Source organism: Pseudozyma hubeiensis, assembly GCF_000403515.1.
Source record: "Pseudozyma hubeiensis SY62 DNA, scaffold: PHS9, whole genome shotgun sequence".
Taxonomy (NCBI): domain Eukaryota; kingdom Fungi; phylum Basidiomycota; class Ustilaginomycetes; order Ustilaginales; family Ustilaginaceae; genus Pseudozyma; species Pseudozyma hubeiensis.
The window spans coordinates 1-18,397 of NW_012133791.1; the positions used below are offsets into that span (position 1 = coordinate 1).

Below are 18,397 nucleotides of genomic sequence, written 5' to 3' on the forward strand. Positions count from 1 at the left end.
GGGGGGGGGCATCAGAAGAATGAAACGAGCTCGGTTCAAAACACCAGGCGAAAAGAGGCCGAGGGAGTGCCGATCATATGCGCTACATCATGTCACGATTGCAGTAGAGCCGATTGCTGGCCTATCGCTACAAGACCTTTGTCGCGCCGCCGGGTTGTGTAAGGGTATATGTTCATCGACCGGCTACAAGCGATGCTGGGTTGGCATCTTCCTTGCTTGCCGGCGCCGGCGCTTTCGCGGCAGAGCCAAAGACGATGCGATCGATACGAGTGTCGAATGCTGCGCTCTTGATCTGTCGGCAGTTAATAGCAACGTCAAGCCGCTGCCTTTGCCGTAGCTCGTCCTGCGCTCTCGCCGCTTTCGCATGCGCATCTTCCTCCTCGAGCCTGTCTGCCGGCGCAAACGATGTCGGTGGTAGGGCATGGAACGGATTCGCCGAGTATTTGAGATACGAAGTGTATATCGCTTTGAACAAGGTGAGAACATCGAGATCTCTCACCACGTGGTCGGTCAGGGTGAGCATGATGAGAAAGCGCAATCGTGTGCAGGTTTGAAAGCCGTAGACGGCCAGATCCTCGAGGGTATAGAGCAGGCCAAGATACTGTTCGGGGCTGGTGCGAGAGGAGGAAGCGGTCCCGCTGCGCTCATCCATGACGTCTAGAGACGCATGTGCGAAGTAGTGAAATCGCAGGTCCGCCGCCGTCGACTCTGCAGGTGTTTTGCCGAATTGGCGCACGTAGATGGGTCCGCTCTTGGGTGAGACGATGGCGAGAGCTTGCTGCTCGACGAAAGAGCAAGAGGGTCTGTCAGCGGCACGACGAAGCGCAGACAACGCAATGAACCTCGTCACTTACTATCCTGGGCGTCGTTGCGGACATGTTGGCATCTATGATGTCGGAATCACGAAGTAACGAGGGCCTGAGCGTCGAAGGACGATCAAGCTGCGGGAAAAAGGAAGCTCGACGCCACTCTAACACCTGGAGATCAAATATACTCCATGCTCCAACCGGAAGGCTGCCGCGGACCCTCTGGCCGGCTATGTTCCGTACTTTTGGGTAGCCGAGAAAGCTTAAATATAAAGTGAACGCGTACAGTGTAGCAAGTGCTGTTGATGCTGCCCTCTGCTACCTTCCCTCCATATCACTTCTGAATCTGGCAACATGTCGCTGCTGGCAGTCGGCACCTTCAATACGAACGAGCTTTTCACCGTTCGCTTCGATGCTGACAAGGAGACTCTAGAACTGCTCAACGTTTCGGAAGCCAAGGGCAATCATTCGTGGCTATCCACCGCTAGTATCCCCAAAGCTGCCAAGGGCGATGATGCTGCAGCATCGCCAACGCACTTGTATGCAACATGCTGGACTCAACCTCCTAGCGTCGCTTCCTACACAATTGAGCGCGACGCTGCTGCGAGCAGTGCGCAGTTCGAGTTGCTCAACACCGCAGAGACGGCTGCAAGGTCGGGCTACGTCTACGTCGGCTTCCCCGAAAAGGCCACGCATCCCGTTCTATACACATGCGGAGGACCGACAGGCGAAGTGATCGGGATCGATTCCGAAACAGGTGCATTCGACTTGGAGGGAAGTAAGCACGACTCGATCGTTGCATCCCACTCACCTTCGGATGGCGTCACGGGCGTCGGATCGGCCGGTCGTATCCAAGAGATCGACTTTGTCACGGGCGATTGCTCCTTGCCGGGCAAAACGCTCGCCGAGACGAGGGAGCTGAGAAAGAAAGAGCTGCAGACAAGTTCTGACAAAGGGGACGGAACCACCTCAACCGGCAAGCTTGATGCTTCCAACGGCAAGAACGCCATGGACTTTGGTGGACTGCGCCATGGCTCGCATGGTATCGACCTCTCCCCGGATGGAAGTGTCTGCTACGTCCCCGACATTGGTCGAAACTGCGTCTGGACCATGGATGTCGATCCATCCAACGGCGCTCTGAGTCTCGGCGAGAAGAGCGTAGCGCCACGCAGTAACGACGGACCACGCCACACCATCTCGCATCCGGACGGACGCTACATCTATAGCTTGCAAGAGCACAGCTCGATGGTCGACGTCTTTGAGCTCATCAAAGATGCGAAAGGAACACGATTGGAGTGGAGACAAGGGGTCAAAATCATTCCACAGAGCGACGACGCGAGTCTCTACTGGGCGGATGAGGTTCGCCTGTCTTGTCCGGTGCCGAATGCCGATGGTACCTATCCGCGCTACATGTTCGCATCCACTCGAGGTTTGGCCACAGGAACGAAGGGATGGGTTGCCGTTTTCCTGCTCGACAAGAACGGGTTGGTTGTGTCGCAGCGCCGCGACGCTGATCATGACCTCGGCGATGCATTGTGCTTGTGGCAAACCCCCACATCTGGTGGGTGGGCCAACGCAATCGAGCCTGCTCCCACACTGCTCGGTGGGAACAACGCGAAACATCAGTATGCTGTGCTGACCGACAGCGAGGTGGGTCAGGTGCGTATGCTGCGGCTTGATGTGGAGGACCCATCTCACCCACAAACAGTCTCGATCAATGAAGTTGCCACACTCGACCTTGGCAAAACGGCCAACGGCAAACTCAGAGAAGCTGCCACGGCGGTCTGGATTTAGCTCTTGCTTTGTATGTACTTCGCACGAAAAAGTATATATGGAGAATCAGGACCGAAACCGTCCGTGCCCTCTCGTCGTCATTCAGTTCTTCTCAGTTTGAAATGCTTCTCGGGTCAAGATGATGTGCTTGCTGTTAGCATGTTTGCTAGCCTTCTTCACGCTCGTGTGCAGCTCGGCGGTGGCCGCTCCCATGGACAATCGGTATCCGTTTGCCAGCCACGAGAGCGACGTTCCTTCGTCTGTTTGGGCCGGCAGCTCCAGCAGCGCTCCCCAACTCGGAACAAATCTTCCATCATCGGAGACGCATTCTTCATATCCCTATTCACGCTACTCGTCAATTCAACATTCGCCCCTTCGTCTTGAACGTTCCCAGTCCGCCGACACTCCCCTAGACCAAGAGGCTTTGCAGATCCTGGACTCTCTGCTCAACGATCTCAACGCTGATAGACAAAGCGGACACAGCCATGCTGCCCTCGGAGAGTCCACGGGGAGCACGAGCGCAGGAACGAGTGCGCAAGACCTCAGCAGAAAGGGCACCAGGCAATGGTGGGAGCCTCAGTCCTTCAATTTGCTTCCATATGTCCCTCCTTTGTCTCAAGGGTCCGGAAAGATCGATCAGACCCGTAACGACGATCCTCGTCTGCGCGACGAGCTAGACATGAAAGTATTTGCTGGAAAGCTCACGTGGGCCCCTGATGCTGACATGGATCACGTTCAGCCACGTAACTTCCGCGAAGCCTCGCCTTTCACACGATATCATCGAATACTCCCTTCCGTCCATTCGACCGCTCCAGATGGATTGCGGCTTCCGATCCGTATGACGGCACACAGTAATGCGCCGATCTTGAGCGGAGCCCCTGAGGGCAGTGTGCTACACAACCGTCCGTTTTATCTTTTGTGGTCCGCCACGACAACCCCTGATGGGAGAAGGCACCTGATCAGCTATGGTACAGCTCACATTGATCCTGCTGACTACGAGACGATTGACAGTCATTTGCGATCACTACTCGAGGATGCTGCTGATACATCTTTGGCTTACTGAGCGAGTACGCCCAATGAACTGCTTCCAACTGTCTTTTGTCCGATTCGTGAGACTGTGCCATCATCCCGTCCACGTTTAGAGTAGACCCCAGGATCCGCGCGCTTTAATTTTTGCACTGCGGCCACAAAGCAGATCGGATGAGCAGTCGCGAAGAGGCTCGTGACTTGGGATTAGGACTTGCATGACAAGCTGCCGATGTGGTTGTAATAGCTCAGACGGGCGGTGGGCTCCTTGCATTCCGCCGCGACATGCGCATCATTTCAAACATCTTAGTGTCGTGCTTCATTCGTGGCTCGGTTCCGTGCGTTCATGATTTCTTCAGAGCTACGAAAGTAGACCCATTTGAATCATTCGTGGTTTGCGCCATTTCTACCTCTCCCATCACCTACCAGCTGGCTCAAGGTCCTCAGTGTCACCATGTTGACGTCTACTGTCTCTTTGCTTTTCTGCATCCTGCTGCGTATGCTCTCAGCAGTCGAGGCGATGCCGGCGAACTCTGAAGATGAAGATTCTGACTGGCAACGTCACCTTCAGGATTGGTCGTATCCGCCAAGCCCTGCCCAGCCCCTGGCATCTCATCAATATAGCAGCGGCTCAATCCACTTTTCCGAAATCACTGACGCGCATGGTGCGAGCCATAACAATGAAGCACCCGCGAGCATCCACCACGATCTTGGTTCGACACAAAGCTCCTTTCAATGGCAAGGGTCTCCGTCTTCGTCTGGACAGGCACAATCTTGGAGGGGACCAGCCACTTCTTCGCCGTCCACGCCTCACAACCTCGTCCATTCGCCTCAAGAGATTAGTCAAGCGGACCTGGACTTTCTCCATCGAATTCTCTCTGAGACAGAAGACAGAATTGAACCGTCCGGCGACTCTCAGCAACCAAGCAATGTGGGCATCATAGCATCACGCTCAAGCCAGGATCAGCGACAGCGTCCGCGCAGATCTAGGATGAACTCGCTCCCAATTCGAGCATCCGTCAAAGACACAACAGGCTACTTCACGAGCGGTCCAACTCCGAAACGGAAGACCCTCCGTAGGTGGCCCGAACCCGAGTTCCTAAATCGCATCTCCTATCAGCCGGGAACTCGCTTCGATGGTGGTCAACTGGGGAATCTTGTTATGGACGCCAAAAGTGGCCTTGTTAGCGATCTAAGTTCGCGACTTTTCGCTGGAAAATTGCACGTAGTCGACGATCCTGTTCTCAACTACTTGCGCGCCGATCTCTTCTACAAGAAGTGGCCGATCGAAAGGCCCAGCCGTCGTCTCCCTCTTGTGACCACCACTGCTGCCGACGGTACCAAGTTGAGGATTCACATGACCTTGCATAATAGCTCCACCTCTAGCAAATATCTGAAAGGCACGGTACTGCAGGACAGACCTTACTACATGGTGTACGGCGTGCCGGAGTTACTGAGGGCAAAGGATAATCCGATTGTATATTACGGTGCTGGTTATCTTGATCCCGAAGACAACTCTGAGGTGGATAGTCATTTCTCTTCTGTCCTGGCTAAGGAAGCAGGAGAAATTCATCTGTAGGCATTCGATGATTGACGAGCCCCCGATGTGATGCGACGTTCAGAAGTAAAAGTCTCTTTTCTTCGATGATAGCACCCCCAATCTCGACAGAGAGCTTCTTGTGCTACGGTATGCAAACATCGAACCAAGATCGAGTCGAAGTGCGGGTGTGATGCTGTAGATCATGAATCGCATATACCTTTGAACAGGCCGCACAAGAAGTGCATGGCGACGAACATGCGTCTGAGACAGCGAAGAAAATCGAGATGCCATTGCGAACTCTACATGATGAAAATTGGGAAAGGTTTGGACACCGAGACGTATCATGGGAAGCTGCACCGGGTCGTTCTTCATTCACCAGAACGAGCGACAGGTGCACTTGAGCAGGCTCGCAAGGCTGTGATGAGCGACTAGATATGTATCTGAGATGCTGTTGGTGCTCTGCCGGCAATCAATTGCTTCACCTTCTTGAGTTGCTCGTTCACTGCGGGGAAATTGGCATGGTCAAGATATCCTATTCCATAGTTCAGGATCTCAACCTGGCTGTCCCCGATCCTATCCTCGGGAACAGATCTGAACATGTAGAACGTGCGACCGCTCCCAAGTGGATGGCCTTCTGGCCAAGTCGAATGCGGATACATTCCACCGTGCTTCATCATTCGAACGTTGTTATAGGTGCCGCCACCGTTGTCCAGCTTAATCGGTGCAAAGTTGGTGAGGGGCAGAACGCGACTGCTTAGGAGAACTTTCTTGTTCATTGACCACATAACATTCTCTTTGACGTTGTCCCGGTCAACCCACTTGAGTTTGCCTGCGAAGATCTGATCGTTGATCTTTCGTTTTGTCGCTCCATCCTTTTCCCAATTATACCGGAATTTTTCGTTTCCAAGACGATGCAAGCGAGGCTCGGTCCATTGCAAAGAGTGAAGTTCGTCTGGTTCGAGTGTGGCTAGGCCGTGACGACTCATTTGCGACTTGTAAGGCAGCGAGGCAGGATCGGTGAGACCTCTGCCGGCTGACGTGGATGGTTCTGCACCCTGGTTTTGGGAGCTGTCCGACGAAAGCTCAATGATCGCGTTGGGGCGATCCGCATGTGCGTTCATCTGAACATTTCGACCGAATCGGGAAACCGAAGAAGAGTGAGCGGAATCGTGTTGACCTGACAGCTCATCTGAGGGTCGCCACAATGGACTGACCCGCCGAGGACTTCCGATGACGTTCCTGAGCGTCGCTGCATCCGCTGGGCTATGAACGTTCAGCCAACCAACAGTCTTGGCGATGCGTTGCAAGAGCTGTCTCCTCTTGGCCGGAGGTTCCATTCCAGCTTTCTCTTGCCACTGTGACAATGTAGGCCCGCGTTCCCCGACATCACTTGGAAGAGTGTTGTGGTGGAAAATCCCGTCCGAATCGAGGCTGGACAGGATAGAGTCCAGTAAATCCTGATCAAGATCGAAATCGCTGCTTGCTGGTGATGCAGGGGTTCCAAAAGAGCCTGGACTGTGATAATCGACGACCGAAGAAGGGGTATTTGTCCGAGCTGGTGAGTCACCGATCGGGAGGCACGATACAGCTACAATGATGGCAGCGACGATCAAAATAACGAGATTCGACCGATAAAGCATACTTGAAGAGAGAAGATCTAGATAAACGCTCACAAAGACGTAGTTGGATGATGTTTGTAAAGCGAAACCTCCCGGGACGTTGAAGCTTTTAAGGTTCGTGGAGCAAAGCTTGGCTCTTCAGACCTGACAACACCAACTTCATTTGCTTCGTCAAGACGTGCATTCCGCCTGTTCGGAGGAGGACAATTGTTCAGTATCATGCTTGTCGGTGGGAATAGTGGGTCGTATCTGTCTGCATTCCTATTGGTATCGCGCAGACGACCCTTCTCGGCATTAATCAAGTGACCGGCACAACGACATCCTAGTTATGAAAAGAGTTGATATTCAGTGGGGATCAGAGTGGTACTACAAGCTGACTTCACTGTTACTTTTCTACTTACCCACCCAGCACTACGCAAAAAGCACAGCGGTGAAATTGGTAGTTCTGAGAGCAAAGTGCAACCAAAAGGTCCGAAATGTAGTCAGCCTGGACTGTAATTGATCCCACAACATGGTGTTCGCCAACCAAAGAAATGCAGTTGAGACCGTCTAGCCAGTTTCTGGACGGGCGTCAAAGAGCTGACGCCGAAGAAGCGATTCTCAATCAAGCTGTCTTGATGACGTAAAATGCATTCTTTCGCAACGATCGGAACACTACACAGGAAACAGCCTAGAGGAGGCGCAGGCTGCCTTGGTTCACACTTTCTTGAGAGCCGAAAGCAAGAATCCATCAACTTCGCCGTGATAAGCGGTATCCAAGTATCCCACTCCGTGCCGTTGAATGATGGTTGACTGATCCTCCGGTGATCGCAGATCAGGCATCGAGAAGAACTCCATGTAAGTTTGTCCCACAAATGGATGATCTCGAGGCCATGTCTTGCTGTCTACACCAGCACCATGAACAGTCATTCTGACCTCTCTCAGATGTTTTTGCTCCATACGACTTTCTGATGGTGTAGGTAACTTCACAAATGGCAGCACCCGGCTAGGACCGAATGCCATCTTTCTGTGACTCCTCTTAGCCTGAGCACTCATATCGATCATATCGGCCCATACCAGCCTATTGTTAAAGACGCGAGAGTTGATCTCGTTGCGCGCTTCGTCTCCGGACTCACGATACCTGAATCGTCTCGCTGCATCGACCTGAATCGTCGGAAGGCTGTATTCGAGCATCTTGAGAATGTCGGGCTCTCGGAACCTTTTGCGAACCGGACTGTCTCCAAATTCCTTCAGCTTTCTCACCGTCCAATATCGATTGGAAGTGTCGCGCGGCACAACCATGGTGCCGCCGTTTGGATTCAGCCTTCTCATCGAAGCCGCGATCAGACTATGAGCATCTGATCCGCTAGACGAGCCTGAGGAAGATTGAGCTACGGCCTGTCCTTGAGCTACAAAGGCTTCCGGACCAACGGCATGGCTGTCTTGATGAGTCGTGTAAGGCTGTACGTGCTGCATACTGGCCTCGTTCGAAGGAGGTTTAGTACCAGTAAAAGACGTTTCTGCTTCTGATTCATACGGGTCGACCAGTAGCGAGTCGGCAAAAGCAAAGGCACTGTTCTCGGCATGGCGGTCTCCGCTAACAGAATGTGCCTGGTGATAGTCGGATTCAGGCTGCATAGAACGAGAATCATCCACAGCTAGGGAGGACGGATCACGAGCGCCTTGAAGTGCCCGCCAAGCCGGCGAAATCTGATTCTGTCTCTGCAATCCGGGCGGAGAGACAGCGCTCGGATGCCACGATGATGGCGAGGCGCTGAGCTGCTCGGCGCTTTGTGTCGGTTCAGTTCCTGCAGGTAGACCATGAACAAAGCCGATTCTGACAGCGAGTACAATGGCCGCTAGCGTTTGAAGGGGGCATTCTGATTGAAGGAGCATGTCGGAAGGGTGCAGCTTCAACGACGTGGGAAGACAGGAAGAAGCGTCAGTCTCACGCAAGGCCTGACCCAAACAGGACGACTGTGCAGTGCGCCGTCCCTGAGCAGGCAGCGAGCAGCGTCTCATCTGTTCATCTCACTCATTCCCACGCCTTGCGCAGCCTCGTCAACCTGTCTATTGGCGAAACACGTTGTCGTGGCTGTGATCTCATATCGCCTGGTATTTCTGACAACATCATCAAATTCCGCCCAGCCTCAGCTCATCGGCTTCGCCCATCCCACGTCTCGCAACGCCCAGGAACTTCATTCGTGCCAAGTGCGCTCTCGTAACAGGCCGCAAGCTGTGTTGGACGTCATGAAGGGGCGGATAGATTGCTCACTTGCCGAGTTGCAGGCACGTCTACGAGCCAATCGGCCTGTCATCCACACCAAAGTGCCGAGTAGCTTCTGTCAAATGTAGAGGCTCCGAGGTGAGCGTTGGAACTCCTTCGTCGACAACTTTGCATTGCAGAACCGACGAATGCCAAGAAACTGCACACTTGAGAGTATCTACCAAAAAGAGGTGCCCTCCCTTAGGCTTCTTGAAGCATCATATGGGATCGCCTGTACCGGATAAGGCTTCGGGTCTACCTCCAGATAGCCCATGCCGAGGAAGTACATAAAGTTGTCTTCGGCGGGATGTTTTGGCAGAGCCCAAAAACCGTAGTATGGTCTGGACTCGAGTTGGGTTCCCGCGACCTTTCCATCCCTATATCTCCCTCTATAGCCGTGGTCTGTGAGGTACACGTTGTGTGGGACTCCTTCCACCATCTCCTTTACTGGTTCGGCCGGCGATATGCTGACAGAGGGAAGCATGCGGCTGGGCCTGACAGCAGGGCTCCTCTTACGCAAGATCCTGCGGATTCGAGGAAGATCTTTCAAACTTACCCATGTGAGCTGATCGTCGAAAGCTTGCGACGCAACGTATTGCTGCACGAAAGGCCTCTCCCACACTTGCATTTTAGCACGTTTCAACCAAGGCTGATCGGGAAAGACGTAGGGAAGCGAGCGCAGATACTGAGGCTCCTGCTTACTGTAAGACATCCTCTGCCGGACCCAGCGGGCCTTTTGTTCTTCACTCCAAGCGGCTCCATTTCTCCGCCACCGTTTCGCTGAGGGAATCGCGCCCGAGGTGGCATGTGTATCGGTACCTTGACTGATGGCGAGTCCTTGGTGCCCTTCCTGTGCATTCTGTTGGAGCAGCGGGTCCGGAAATGCCGAATCTATCTTTAGAAAAGACGTCGGGGACCACGTTTGACTTTGGAACGAGGCCAGATTGCTGATATGCCGCGGAGCATTCGGTGTAAGCAGGACGTTGGGGATCGGCTCGTGATTAGAAGATGCGAGCCTACCATCATGATGCACACGTGTGTAGGACGTTTGCCAGTGGCTCCGAGGATTCTCCAAAGGCAAAGGGAAGCCATGCACGGGAAGGTTGCTGCTTGAACTGAAACGGTATTGAGTGAGCCTAAGGTCAAGCTCACCTGTGTTCAAAGCTTGCTGGTGGACTGGAATCACCGTGTTGATAGACGAGGAGCCAGGCACTGCGAAGTAACTCCTTGGATCGAATGCATGGAGGTCTGTGCTTGTATCTTCCCCGGCAGGTAGATGCTCCAGAGGTAGTTGCTCCACAAAACGAGTCAGGCCATTTTCTACAAAGCCAGGACCTACGGAAGACACCAGACCGAACCGGTAGCCTAGGAGCAGCGCGAAGGTAGCGATCGTCAACAAAGAGATCCTCATGGCGCTAGTGGCGATTGCAAGCGCCCAACTTGGTCGAAGTCCCTTTTTTGATACCGACACATATAGATTGACAGAGCGTTGAGCTTTATAAACGTAACTCAGACGCAGACATTTGAGATAGCCAGGTGAACCGGGTGCGGCCTCAAGAGTCGACATCTCGACGAATCAGAACCACAGTCTCAGCTTCATGTGGCGGCATCATGACCAGCTTGATGCCACTCGTAAACGTAATGATCTGTCACACAGATGCCCTTTGGTGGCGGTGGTAACAAGGGCCTTGGTATCGTCGATGAGTTAAGACTTACAATCTGATACCTGTCACGGCGAAGAGCGAAACAATTTCGTGAGGCCGTTGCGAATTCGGCTAAGCACGACCCCTAGATACGCATTTTTGCCGCCTCAAGCGCGCGACGGAGGCTCTCGGTCACAGCCCCGTTGTCCTCCTTGTTGATATAGCCGGAACCGAGAAAGGTGACGGCATCTACATCTTTCAAATCCTTCCGCAGCCCCCAAAACATAAGATGAACCTTGTCTTGAAGAGGACTGTTCTTCAGATTCTGAAATTTCGAAGTTCTTACCAAGTTGTGCTCAGTCACATAGACTTCGAGGCGTTCCCCTCGTATGGCCGCAGTGATAGCTGGAGGGAGTCGAAAGCTTGTGTGCTTGATAGGACTTCGTGCTCTCCAATTAGAGGGTAGCATGATCGGGATCTTGTCGAGGCCTACCCAATTAACTTTGTTGGCGAAGAAGGAATTGATGTGTGCATGGACGTCCTCGTGCTCTTTGAACACTATCTTGCCGCCTATGCCGTCCTGGATTAGAGGGCGAAAACGTTTGAGCTCCGAGAAGACTGCGGGCATGGGCGAATCCACTTTGGAGCGCAGCGTTTCAGTTCTCGTTTTGAAAGCGCGAAGCTCGTCTCGCTCCCGTTTCTTGAACCGCGAGCCCTCGGTTTCTGGCATCGGCAAAGGACGCTTTATCTCCATGGATCTTGAGTCATCGCTCTCAGGGGCCATCGTTGTCGTAGCCTGTTCCTGCGGAGACGGATTATCCGCTGTTGTTTCGATTGGCCCCACATCAGCCGGAGTATGCCCCCGTGAATGATAAGGATCTGCTTTGCTTTGGTCCATTGGCAAGGGCAAGGCAGGTGCCCGGTCGAAAGACTCTTGGTGCGGGGACACAAAGCTAGAAGCAGGGGCATCACTCGTCCAGAAATCTCCCATATCGCTTGTGCTGCTTTCTGCTGGCCAGTCAAACATTGCATCTGAAAGGCCTCCTTGGAAGTAGTGGCTCCAGTCCCGGTTGCCATCCCCATGTTCCATTGGAGCTGCGAAGGCAAGACCTAAGCTGAAGGCCGCCGTGCAGATCAAGGAGCGAATAAGAGACACCATCTGGCTGTCGGTGTGATTCATGGATGGTGTCAGAAGAGCACATCTCGACAAGTGCCGTTGACTCGGAACTTTAGGGTATCTGCATAGGAGGGAGCACCTCAAGTGATACTGTGTCCCACTTGTGAACCAAGTCCCACTCATTCTTGGGGAAGCCACCGTGGTTGCTTTCGGTCAGTACACATTACTTGACCGAGAGCGACCAAGCGGGACCGGACTCTGATGAATTTGAGTGGGTCTACATGAAGCTGTGGAAGAGTCGCGTCAATATCATGATCGCGAATGACAGGATTGCGTTGAGTCAAGGAAGTAAGGAATCCTACGAGAACAGCGACTTTGATGCCACTATGGGCATGTGCCATCAAGGTAGGCCCAAAGCGCTGGCATTGGAGTTGATACGACATTCACAAATATCAAGAGAGGACAGTCCTCCCCACGAAAGAAACGAATGACTGTACTTCTGATCCATGCCCGCAACAAATGTTGCGACGTGCTGGCGTTTTATCAGATACAGCCACAGATCCAAGCGAGGGAAAGAGCGGCCAAATGCCTTAGGTCAGCCGGCACATGCCTTTGCTAGTTCCGGCAGGGTGGTCGAGAATGAGGATGAAAGTTGGCATCAAAGTACCGCACCATGCTTCGCACTTCCGCAACCTTACTCTGACAGTGTCAAACGATGCTCGCTTTCTTTCGCCATGAGACGACGTTGCGATGAGCATGTTCATAGCTGAACCCCGTTGTCAAGCAACTTTCGGCTGCACACTCGCGCAATCCGATCTTGGTTCAACGCCTTATTCGGTGTCGACGCTCGGTCTCATCTGGGTACGTTGCGGACATTCCTCTTGGGCAAAGCATATAAGGGTGAGGTCAAACCGGACTGGAAGCTTATCTTTCTCAAAGGCACCGTCAACGTCAACTTCCAAAGGATGCTTCTGCGACCTTTCCTCCTTGCGGCATGCATCAACACATTGGCATCACGCGTGCTCTGTAGACCAACTGGTTCTGATAGGGACTGGGAAGTAGGGCGCTCGCCAACCAGCGGACTCGCAGAAAGTAGTTTCTCTAGCAACGTCATCCCATGGAGCAGTGATGGAAGTTCTTCGTCTGGGACCAAGCGACCTTTCAGCCCTGACCCCTGGACTCGAGAGTGGTTTGACAGCCCTTCCGTACCTCAGACCGGCATCTTCGGATTGCGAGACTCGGGCTGGAAGGACATACCACACGAAGCCGGTGCTTCGACGGCGCCGGATCACGAGGCCCTTGGTCCACAGAATGAAATGACGATTCACGACAATTTCGCAACCAGCCTCGTTCCGACGAGCCTCGATCGCGGCGTCGACGCCCAGCTCCATTCTGGTCGTTCTCAGCAGCCAGCACCACTTCCTCTCATGGGACCACTTGTCCCAAACCGCGGTCAAGCCGGCGAGTCTTTCAAATCGCACGCATTGTTGAAAGAAGGTCAGCACGAGGAACGGTCAGGCCATGTCGGTACGTCTTCGTCTAATCAAGGGGCTGATCCGATGCCGGCTGAGCCGCTGTCGTCAGACCCGTCTGTCTTAGCTGAAGAGAGACAGCTTCATAAAATTCAAAAAACACCAGCGGCTCGAATGGCGCGGGCGCGGGCAGAGCTGAATCGCGTGATACTTAACACCAATAAGCGGACTGCCTTCTCTGGCAGCGCAACGAATGCAGACAAATGGCAGCACCGTATGCGAGAGGTTCTCGGAAGCGAAGACGTAAAGATCTTGCCCATACAGCAGCCTGCGGGAATCACCGACAGGGTGTTTATCGCCAAGTACACTGACCCAACTCAAGCGATGCCGTCGGCCGCGTCCGTACCTCGATCTTGGCAGATGGATTCCTATGGGCTTTTAACGTGGGGACACTTCCTCTCCCTCTCTAAGCAGCTGAAAGTGCAGCGGTTGTCGCAGCTGGTCACTGGAAGCCAATGGAAGCGACTCTACGTCTATCTGAACAGCGATGCCAAACGTGCTTACATCAACCAGCATTATTTTAATAATCTTGTTAGATGGCTCCCCATCAACGAGAACGAGTTGCATTGGACCGGGTTGAACAAGCTTCATTTGGGAAGACAAGTTCAATACGTTCTCCCGCCGAGCGACGGACACGATATGGCGCTGATACTTGATCGTCATGATCGACCTCAGAATGGAGTCGGCGCATTCGTAGCGAGGATGACGGGAACCACTGATTTGGAACAGTCAGTCTCGGTGTGGTCTCCGGCGCTGTTCGATGGGGAGAGGTATACTTTCATACTATATGGCGTGGGACAGATCAAGCAAGATCGCGTAACGCAGGTTCTTGGGAGGCTGGAAGCCCTACAGAAGACCGCCGAGACGAACAAGATCGCTTACACCGCCACCCGCGATATTGCCGACTTGCGCGGAGCCGGCCATCTTGTGTAGAGTGAAATGTGGGCCATCTATGTTGTCGTCGAACATGATTCATTTTGCCTCCACGCCGACCATTGTCCACTGACTTGACGTTGAACAGCTTGAAGTTTACTGTATCACGGCGCTCGATCCTCGAATCAGAACTTCACAGTACTGGAGAGCCACCAACGATGGTGCTCGTCAGGCTACAGTCGGACTGCGCCCGGTAGTAGCGGGGCGTTGCGCTTTGTCAATTGTGAAGGAGTAAGTCGTCTGTGGTGCCCTCACATCAATACGGAACACTTTCATTTCCGCTGTTGTCGCCTACCGGCCAACTTGCCTCCGACGACCGGGTCGACAGACAATGATGAACTCATTTCAACGAACTTGATGTAACATGAGGCTGCAGAGAGTGGAATCGTCAACGGTGTTGACAAATTACAGTGCTTCCTGATGAACAGGAGATTCACTGATCAACTCGTCCTGAGAGTGTTTGGATGCCCTGCTTAAAAGAGCCTGTCTTGGAGCCGTCTGTCGTTGCTGCAACAAGGGCACCATGACTCCTTTTGACGCGATCCGATGGTCCTCGTGGGTCAATCTGTGTCTAACCGCAACGTCAAGCCCCGTTGGACGAGACGCGAACAACGGTTTGCTTGATCACGAGGAAAGTCCCAACGTGGTTAACCATGGATTTGACTGGCAGCATTTCCAACCGATGCAAGCTTGGAGTCCCAACGCGCTGGACGATATGTCCTTCACTCCGAGCGGTCTTTCATATCAAGGACCTGGAAGCTCTGCGGGCCAACAATCAAATTGGGTCTGGCATGGGACCGTGTTTCAGGATAGGGAAGAAGCAAGACCGATACAGCCACTGAGGAGCCAGGTCGAAGCTGTTGATCCCACTACACCGCCCAACAGCCCTTCTTACAGTGGTCAGAAAGTTGCGACCGCAAAAGCACCGCTTCGATTTACACCACATGACGATTCGCTTACTCGAGCACCAACTCAGAGCGTTGAAGGTGCGAGAAATTTGCCAAGCTACACGTGGATGCGGCCTGCTTCGATCCTCGACTCATCCGCGACTGAGGGGTCAACAGCCAGCATACAGCCTGTTCGGATCTTCGATTCATTCGAGCGCCGCCGATCGCCAACGGTCAGGCAGCCTGATTCGATCCTCGATTCATCCAAGCCTGGTGGATCGGCAATCGTCACTCAGCCTGCTACGCTTCCCGATCACTCCTCTCCGGATGATATGGGATCGGACATCCTGAAAAAGATGCTCGCTGATCTGAGGTTCACCAGAGAAGCCAGACTGGAATGGGAGGAGGATATGCGCAAGGCGCTTGGAAATCCTCGGCTCAAATTTGACGGGGTCGATACACAATCGCCTTACAAGCCGCGTATCTTCGTCGCAAAAGACATGGTCGATCTCAACGATCATCACTCATCGATGTTAGTACGGACCTTGCCTTCTTCCTCCGAGCCCCTCACGGAGGCCCAGCGTTTAACAACATCGACGCATTTCATGCGACGTCTTCATACGGGCTTAGTTGTCAAGCTCAAGGATCTGCCCTGGAAGACGGAACGAAATCGAATGTTTGTCTACCTCAACAGCATCCGCAACACGGCCTACCTCAACGAGGAGTACTTTCTGAACCATCTGACGTTCCTACCCGTCAACTCTCCGAGGCTCAGTTGGGATCTTCTGTTGACAATTTTCTCGGATCGCAAACAGTTGATCGTATTGCCTCCGAGAACCGAGCACGGACTAAGTCTCATGTTGGCGCAGCATGAAGAAGCGACCAAGCGGATGGGGTTGCTGCAAGAGGTGACGGGAAAGCTGGAGGATGACCGACAGATTGTGTCGCTCTGGTCACCGATTTTGAAGGACAAGTACAGGAGTACAGTGGTGCTGTATGGTTTTGCGAAGTTGGATCGGAGCTACGAGGGGGAAACGTTGAGACATTTGCAGAGGCTGTGTGCAAGTTGGAAGGGTCCCGCGTGGGATGCGGCCTATTATCTTCAGAAACATTGGCCCGAAGGTTTCGTGGAGGCTGCAGAGATGGCGCACTGATGTAGAGACGATTTCAGGTTGAAGAAGTGACGGTGTATTGTACATGCGATCGCAGCGGTTCCATCGCGACGAGATCTATATGAGCAGGTTCCGATCGTAAATTATCATGCATGTCGGTCCGTCTTACAACGCAGCGACAAACGCAACTGATCCGACCAGTGCAGCGGCGCCAGCAACGAGCCAAGAGCGCTTTTGCATCGAGTCTGCGGACGACGCTGTGGTCTGCTGACTGCTCGTAGCAGCCTGTGGTGAGACAGCAGCATTTGCCGAACCACCGCCGTTTGTGTAGAGACGAAGCGACTCGACTTCCCAATACGACTGGTTGAAGCTCTTTCCGCCGTACGCCACTGCATCGCTGCAAGCGGGATACTGGCCAGCACTGCAGCTAGTCTGAGCATACGTGTTGCCGGCCCAGTCACCGCACAGGGTGATGTCGAAGATGATGTTGTGGGGTTCAAAGTCGGCATGACAAGACGAGATAGGAAGGTACGCGTTTGGCGTTGGCCATGCGTCTGTGTTGAGCGATGTACTGGAAGCGGAGAGGTCGGAAGGGATGCCGGAAGGGTTGTTGTTGGGGAAGTACCAGACACGAACGCCTTTGCCGGTGGTGCCGAAGGAGCGTTCCATGGCGATGATGCCTCCTCCAGCGCGGTTAAGTGCACGACCCCAGGTGGGGGTGGAGGTGCCGTTGGTCTCGACACGACATCCTGGATTGGAAGGAGCGAATGCGGAGCAGTTGCTGTATGCCACCGTACCCGATTGACCCGAGATAGTGGTGGGAATGGTGCACGAGGTGTTGGTGTGGACCGAAACGAGGTTGGCTGGATACTCGTCGTTTGCGTTCTCCATGATGTCGATCTCTCCTCCGTTGGGCCACGAATTGATGTTCTCGGTGACGGTCCAGAAGGCAGGCCAGGTAGCACAGCCAATTGGGACGTGGGTGACGTTAAGGACGTAGACGCCGTCCGAGTAGCTCTGCTTGGAGGTGATCCTCACGCTGTTCCTACCTTCCAAAGCGGTAGGAACAGTAGAGACAGCCATGACAAAGTGATCGTCTGCATCGACAAAGGAGAGGTTCTGAGCTCGTGCATTGGACTGAGACTGATAGTTGACGAGACCGTTGGTGGGGTCCTTGTCCGTAAACCAGTCGAAATCGTTGAAGAAGTCATTTCCTTTGACGACGGCGCTCTGGGTCCAAGTGGCGGCTGCTGCGGTGGAGGCCAGGGCGGAAGCGAGCAAAGCCGCGCTAGCTACGGTTCTGGATGCTGAAGCAAGCATGTTCGTGTGTGAGAGCAGGGGAAGCTCGAAGGAGGGGGTTTCAAGAACTTAGCAGATCATTCAAGAGGGAGGAAGCTACGGCAACACCGCAGGTCTGATATACATATATATGCTTGCCACATTGCGGCGACAAACGGTGCTCGGAAGAGTCCGAGCGAACAGCAGCATGTTGAACATGTGCTTGTGGCGGGATAGCTCGAGCTGCCGTATGTCTCGAATAGCATGATTTCGGCAAAGGTCTCGGCAAAAAGGAGTACGAAAGCGAAAGATCTGCAAATGCACGTCGGGGACGCACAAATTCTATTTTAATGGAAATTCTGTTTTCTCTCCTTCGAACTCTCTCTCGTGTGACGGAACGGTGGCAGTTCGCATTCTCGGACGCCCAGCCTCGAGCCTCGGCGATAACTACCGAACGCGCTTGCAGGCGCAGATCATCTGAACCGTCCGTTGGCGTCAGCGGCTAAGCCACCGGATCGGTTGGACCTGCTCAGTCGAAGTAAGAAGCCCCCGAATTCTGAACCTAGCATTCTTCGACAAGCAAAGGAGGACTGACTCAATGTCTAAGGGAGCAACAATTTAGGCGCCGGTGGCAGTGTGCGTGGCGTTTGGGGCACGTTGCTTGGTGCTTTGAAGGGACGGAGCTCTTCGCCTTACGGTGAGTCCGAAGTTGTGATTCGCGAGCATGCCGGAAGACACTTCGGCAAGCAGATGCCGCAAACTCTTCACGATGCAGAGCCGAGTAAACACGCGGTTTGTGCACAGCAGCGTGTGGAATTTCACGCTTGAGGGTTCCCCTGTCAGGAATCGATCGGGTGACACGAACAGGCCGATTCGCAGTTCAGAC

The 18,397-nt window shown here is 53.6% G+C and overlaps 10 protein-coding genes across 10 annotated transcripts; 5 read left to right on the forward strand and 5 right to left on the reverse strand.

The window, feature by feature from the left end:
- Nucleotides 1–172: 172 nt before the first annotated feature.
- PHSY_000603 (trafficking protein particle complex) lies at nt 173–878 on the reverse strand (the record flags this gene model as incomplete). Its single annotated transcript, XM_012331239.1, has 2 exons — nt 173–778; nt 855–878. 2 exons carry the CDS (start codon nt 876–878, stop codon nt 173–175), a joined length of 630 nt encoding a protein of 209 aa, XP_012186629.1.
- Nucleotides 879–1,160: 282 nt separating this feature from the next.
- On the forward strand, nt 1,161–2,600 carry PHSY_000604 (hypothetical protein; the record flags this gene model as incomplete). The annotated part of the gene is made up of 1 exon (XM_012331240.1): nt 1,161–2,600. The coding sequence occupies one exon, from the start codon at nt 1,161–1,163 to the stop codon at nt 2,598–2,600; it is 1,440 nt and encodes a 479-aa protein (XP_012186630.1).
- A 190-nt stretch (nt 2,601–2,790) lies between these two features.
- PHSY_000605 (hypothetical protein) lies at nt 2,791–3,642 on the forward strand (the record flags this gene model as incomplete). Its single annotated transcript, XM_012331241.1, has 1 exon — nt 2,791–3,642. One exon carries the CDS (start codon nt 2,791–2,793, stop codon nt 3,640–3,642), a length of 852 nt encoding a protein of 283 aa, XP_012186631.1.
- A 462-nt stretch (nt 3,643–4,104) lies between these two features.
- Nucleotides 4,105–5,184, forward strand: PHSY_000606 (hypothetical protein; the record flags this gene model as incomplete). Its single annotated transcript, XM_012331242.1, has 1 exon — nt 4,105–5,184. The coding sequence occupies one exon, from the start codon at nt 4,105–4,107 to the stop codon at nt 5,182–5,184; it is 1,080 nt and encodes a 359-aa protein (XP_012186632.1).
- A 389-nt stretch (nt 5,185–5,573) lies between these two features.
- On the reverse strand, nt 5,574–6,785 carry PHSY_000607 (L-aminoadipate-semialdehyde dehydrogenase; the record flags this gene model as incomplete). Its single annotated transcript, XM_012331243.1, has 1 exon — nt 5,574–6,785. The coding sequence occupies one exon, from the start codon at nt 6,783–6,785 to the stop codon at nt 5,574–5,576; it is 1,212 nt and encodes a 403-aa protein (XP_012186633.1).
- Nucleotides 6,786–7,460: 675 nt separating this feature from the next.
- Nucleotides 7,461–10,420, reverse strand: PHSY_000608 (hypothetical protein; the record flags this gene model as incomplete). Its single annotated transcript, XM_012331244.1, has 2 exons — nt 7,461–8,375; nt 9,566–10,420. 2 exons carry the CDS (start codon nt 10,418–10,420, stop codon nt 7,461–7,463), a joined length of 1,770 nt encoding a protein of 589 aa, XP_012186634.1.
- Nucleotides 10,421–10,797: 377 nt separating this feature from the next.
- On the reverse strand, nt 10,798–11,832 carry PHSY_000609 (hypothetical protein; the record flags this gene model as incomplete). The annotated part of the gene is made up of 1 exon (XM_012331245.1): nt 10,798–11,832. The coding sequence occupies one exon, from the start codon at nt 11,830–11,832 to the stop codon at nt 10,798–10,800; it is 1,035 nt and encodes a 344-aa protein (XP_012186635.1).
- A 218-nt stretch (nt 11,833–12,050) lies between these two features.
- PHSY_000610 (atypical/RIO/RIO1 protein kinase) lies at nt 12,051–14,234 on the forward strand (the record flags this gene model as incomplete). The annotated part of the gene is made up of 2 exons (XM_012331246.1): nt 12,051–12,174; nt 12,709–14,234. 2 exons carry the CDS (start codon nt 12,051–12,053, stop codon nt 14,232–14,234), a joined length of 1,650 nt encoding a protein of 549 aa, XP_012186636.1.
- Nucleotides 14,235–14,757: 523 nt separating this feature from the next.
- Nucleotides 14,758–16,275, forward strand: PHSY_000611 (hypothetical protein; the record flags this gene model as incomplete). The annotated part of the gene is made up of 1 exon (XM_012331247.1): nt 14,758–16,275. One exon carries the CDS (start codon nt 14,758–14,760, stop codon nt 16,273–16,275), a length of 1,518 nt encoding a protein of 505 aa, XP_012186637.1.
- A 123-nt stretch (nt 16,276–16,398) lies between these two features.
- On the reverse strand, nt 16,399–17,553 carry PHSY_000612 (glycoside hydrolase; the record flags this gene model as incomplete). Its single annotated transcript, XM_012331248.1, has 1 exon — nt 16,399–17,553. One exon carries the CDS (start codon nt 17,551–17,553, stop codon nt 16,399–16,401), a length of 1,155 nt encoding a protein of 384 aa, XP_012186638.1.
- Nucleotides 17,554–18,397: the final 844 nt, after the last annotated feature.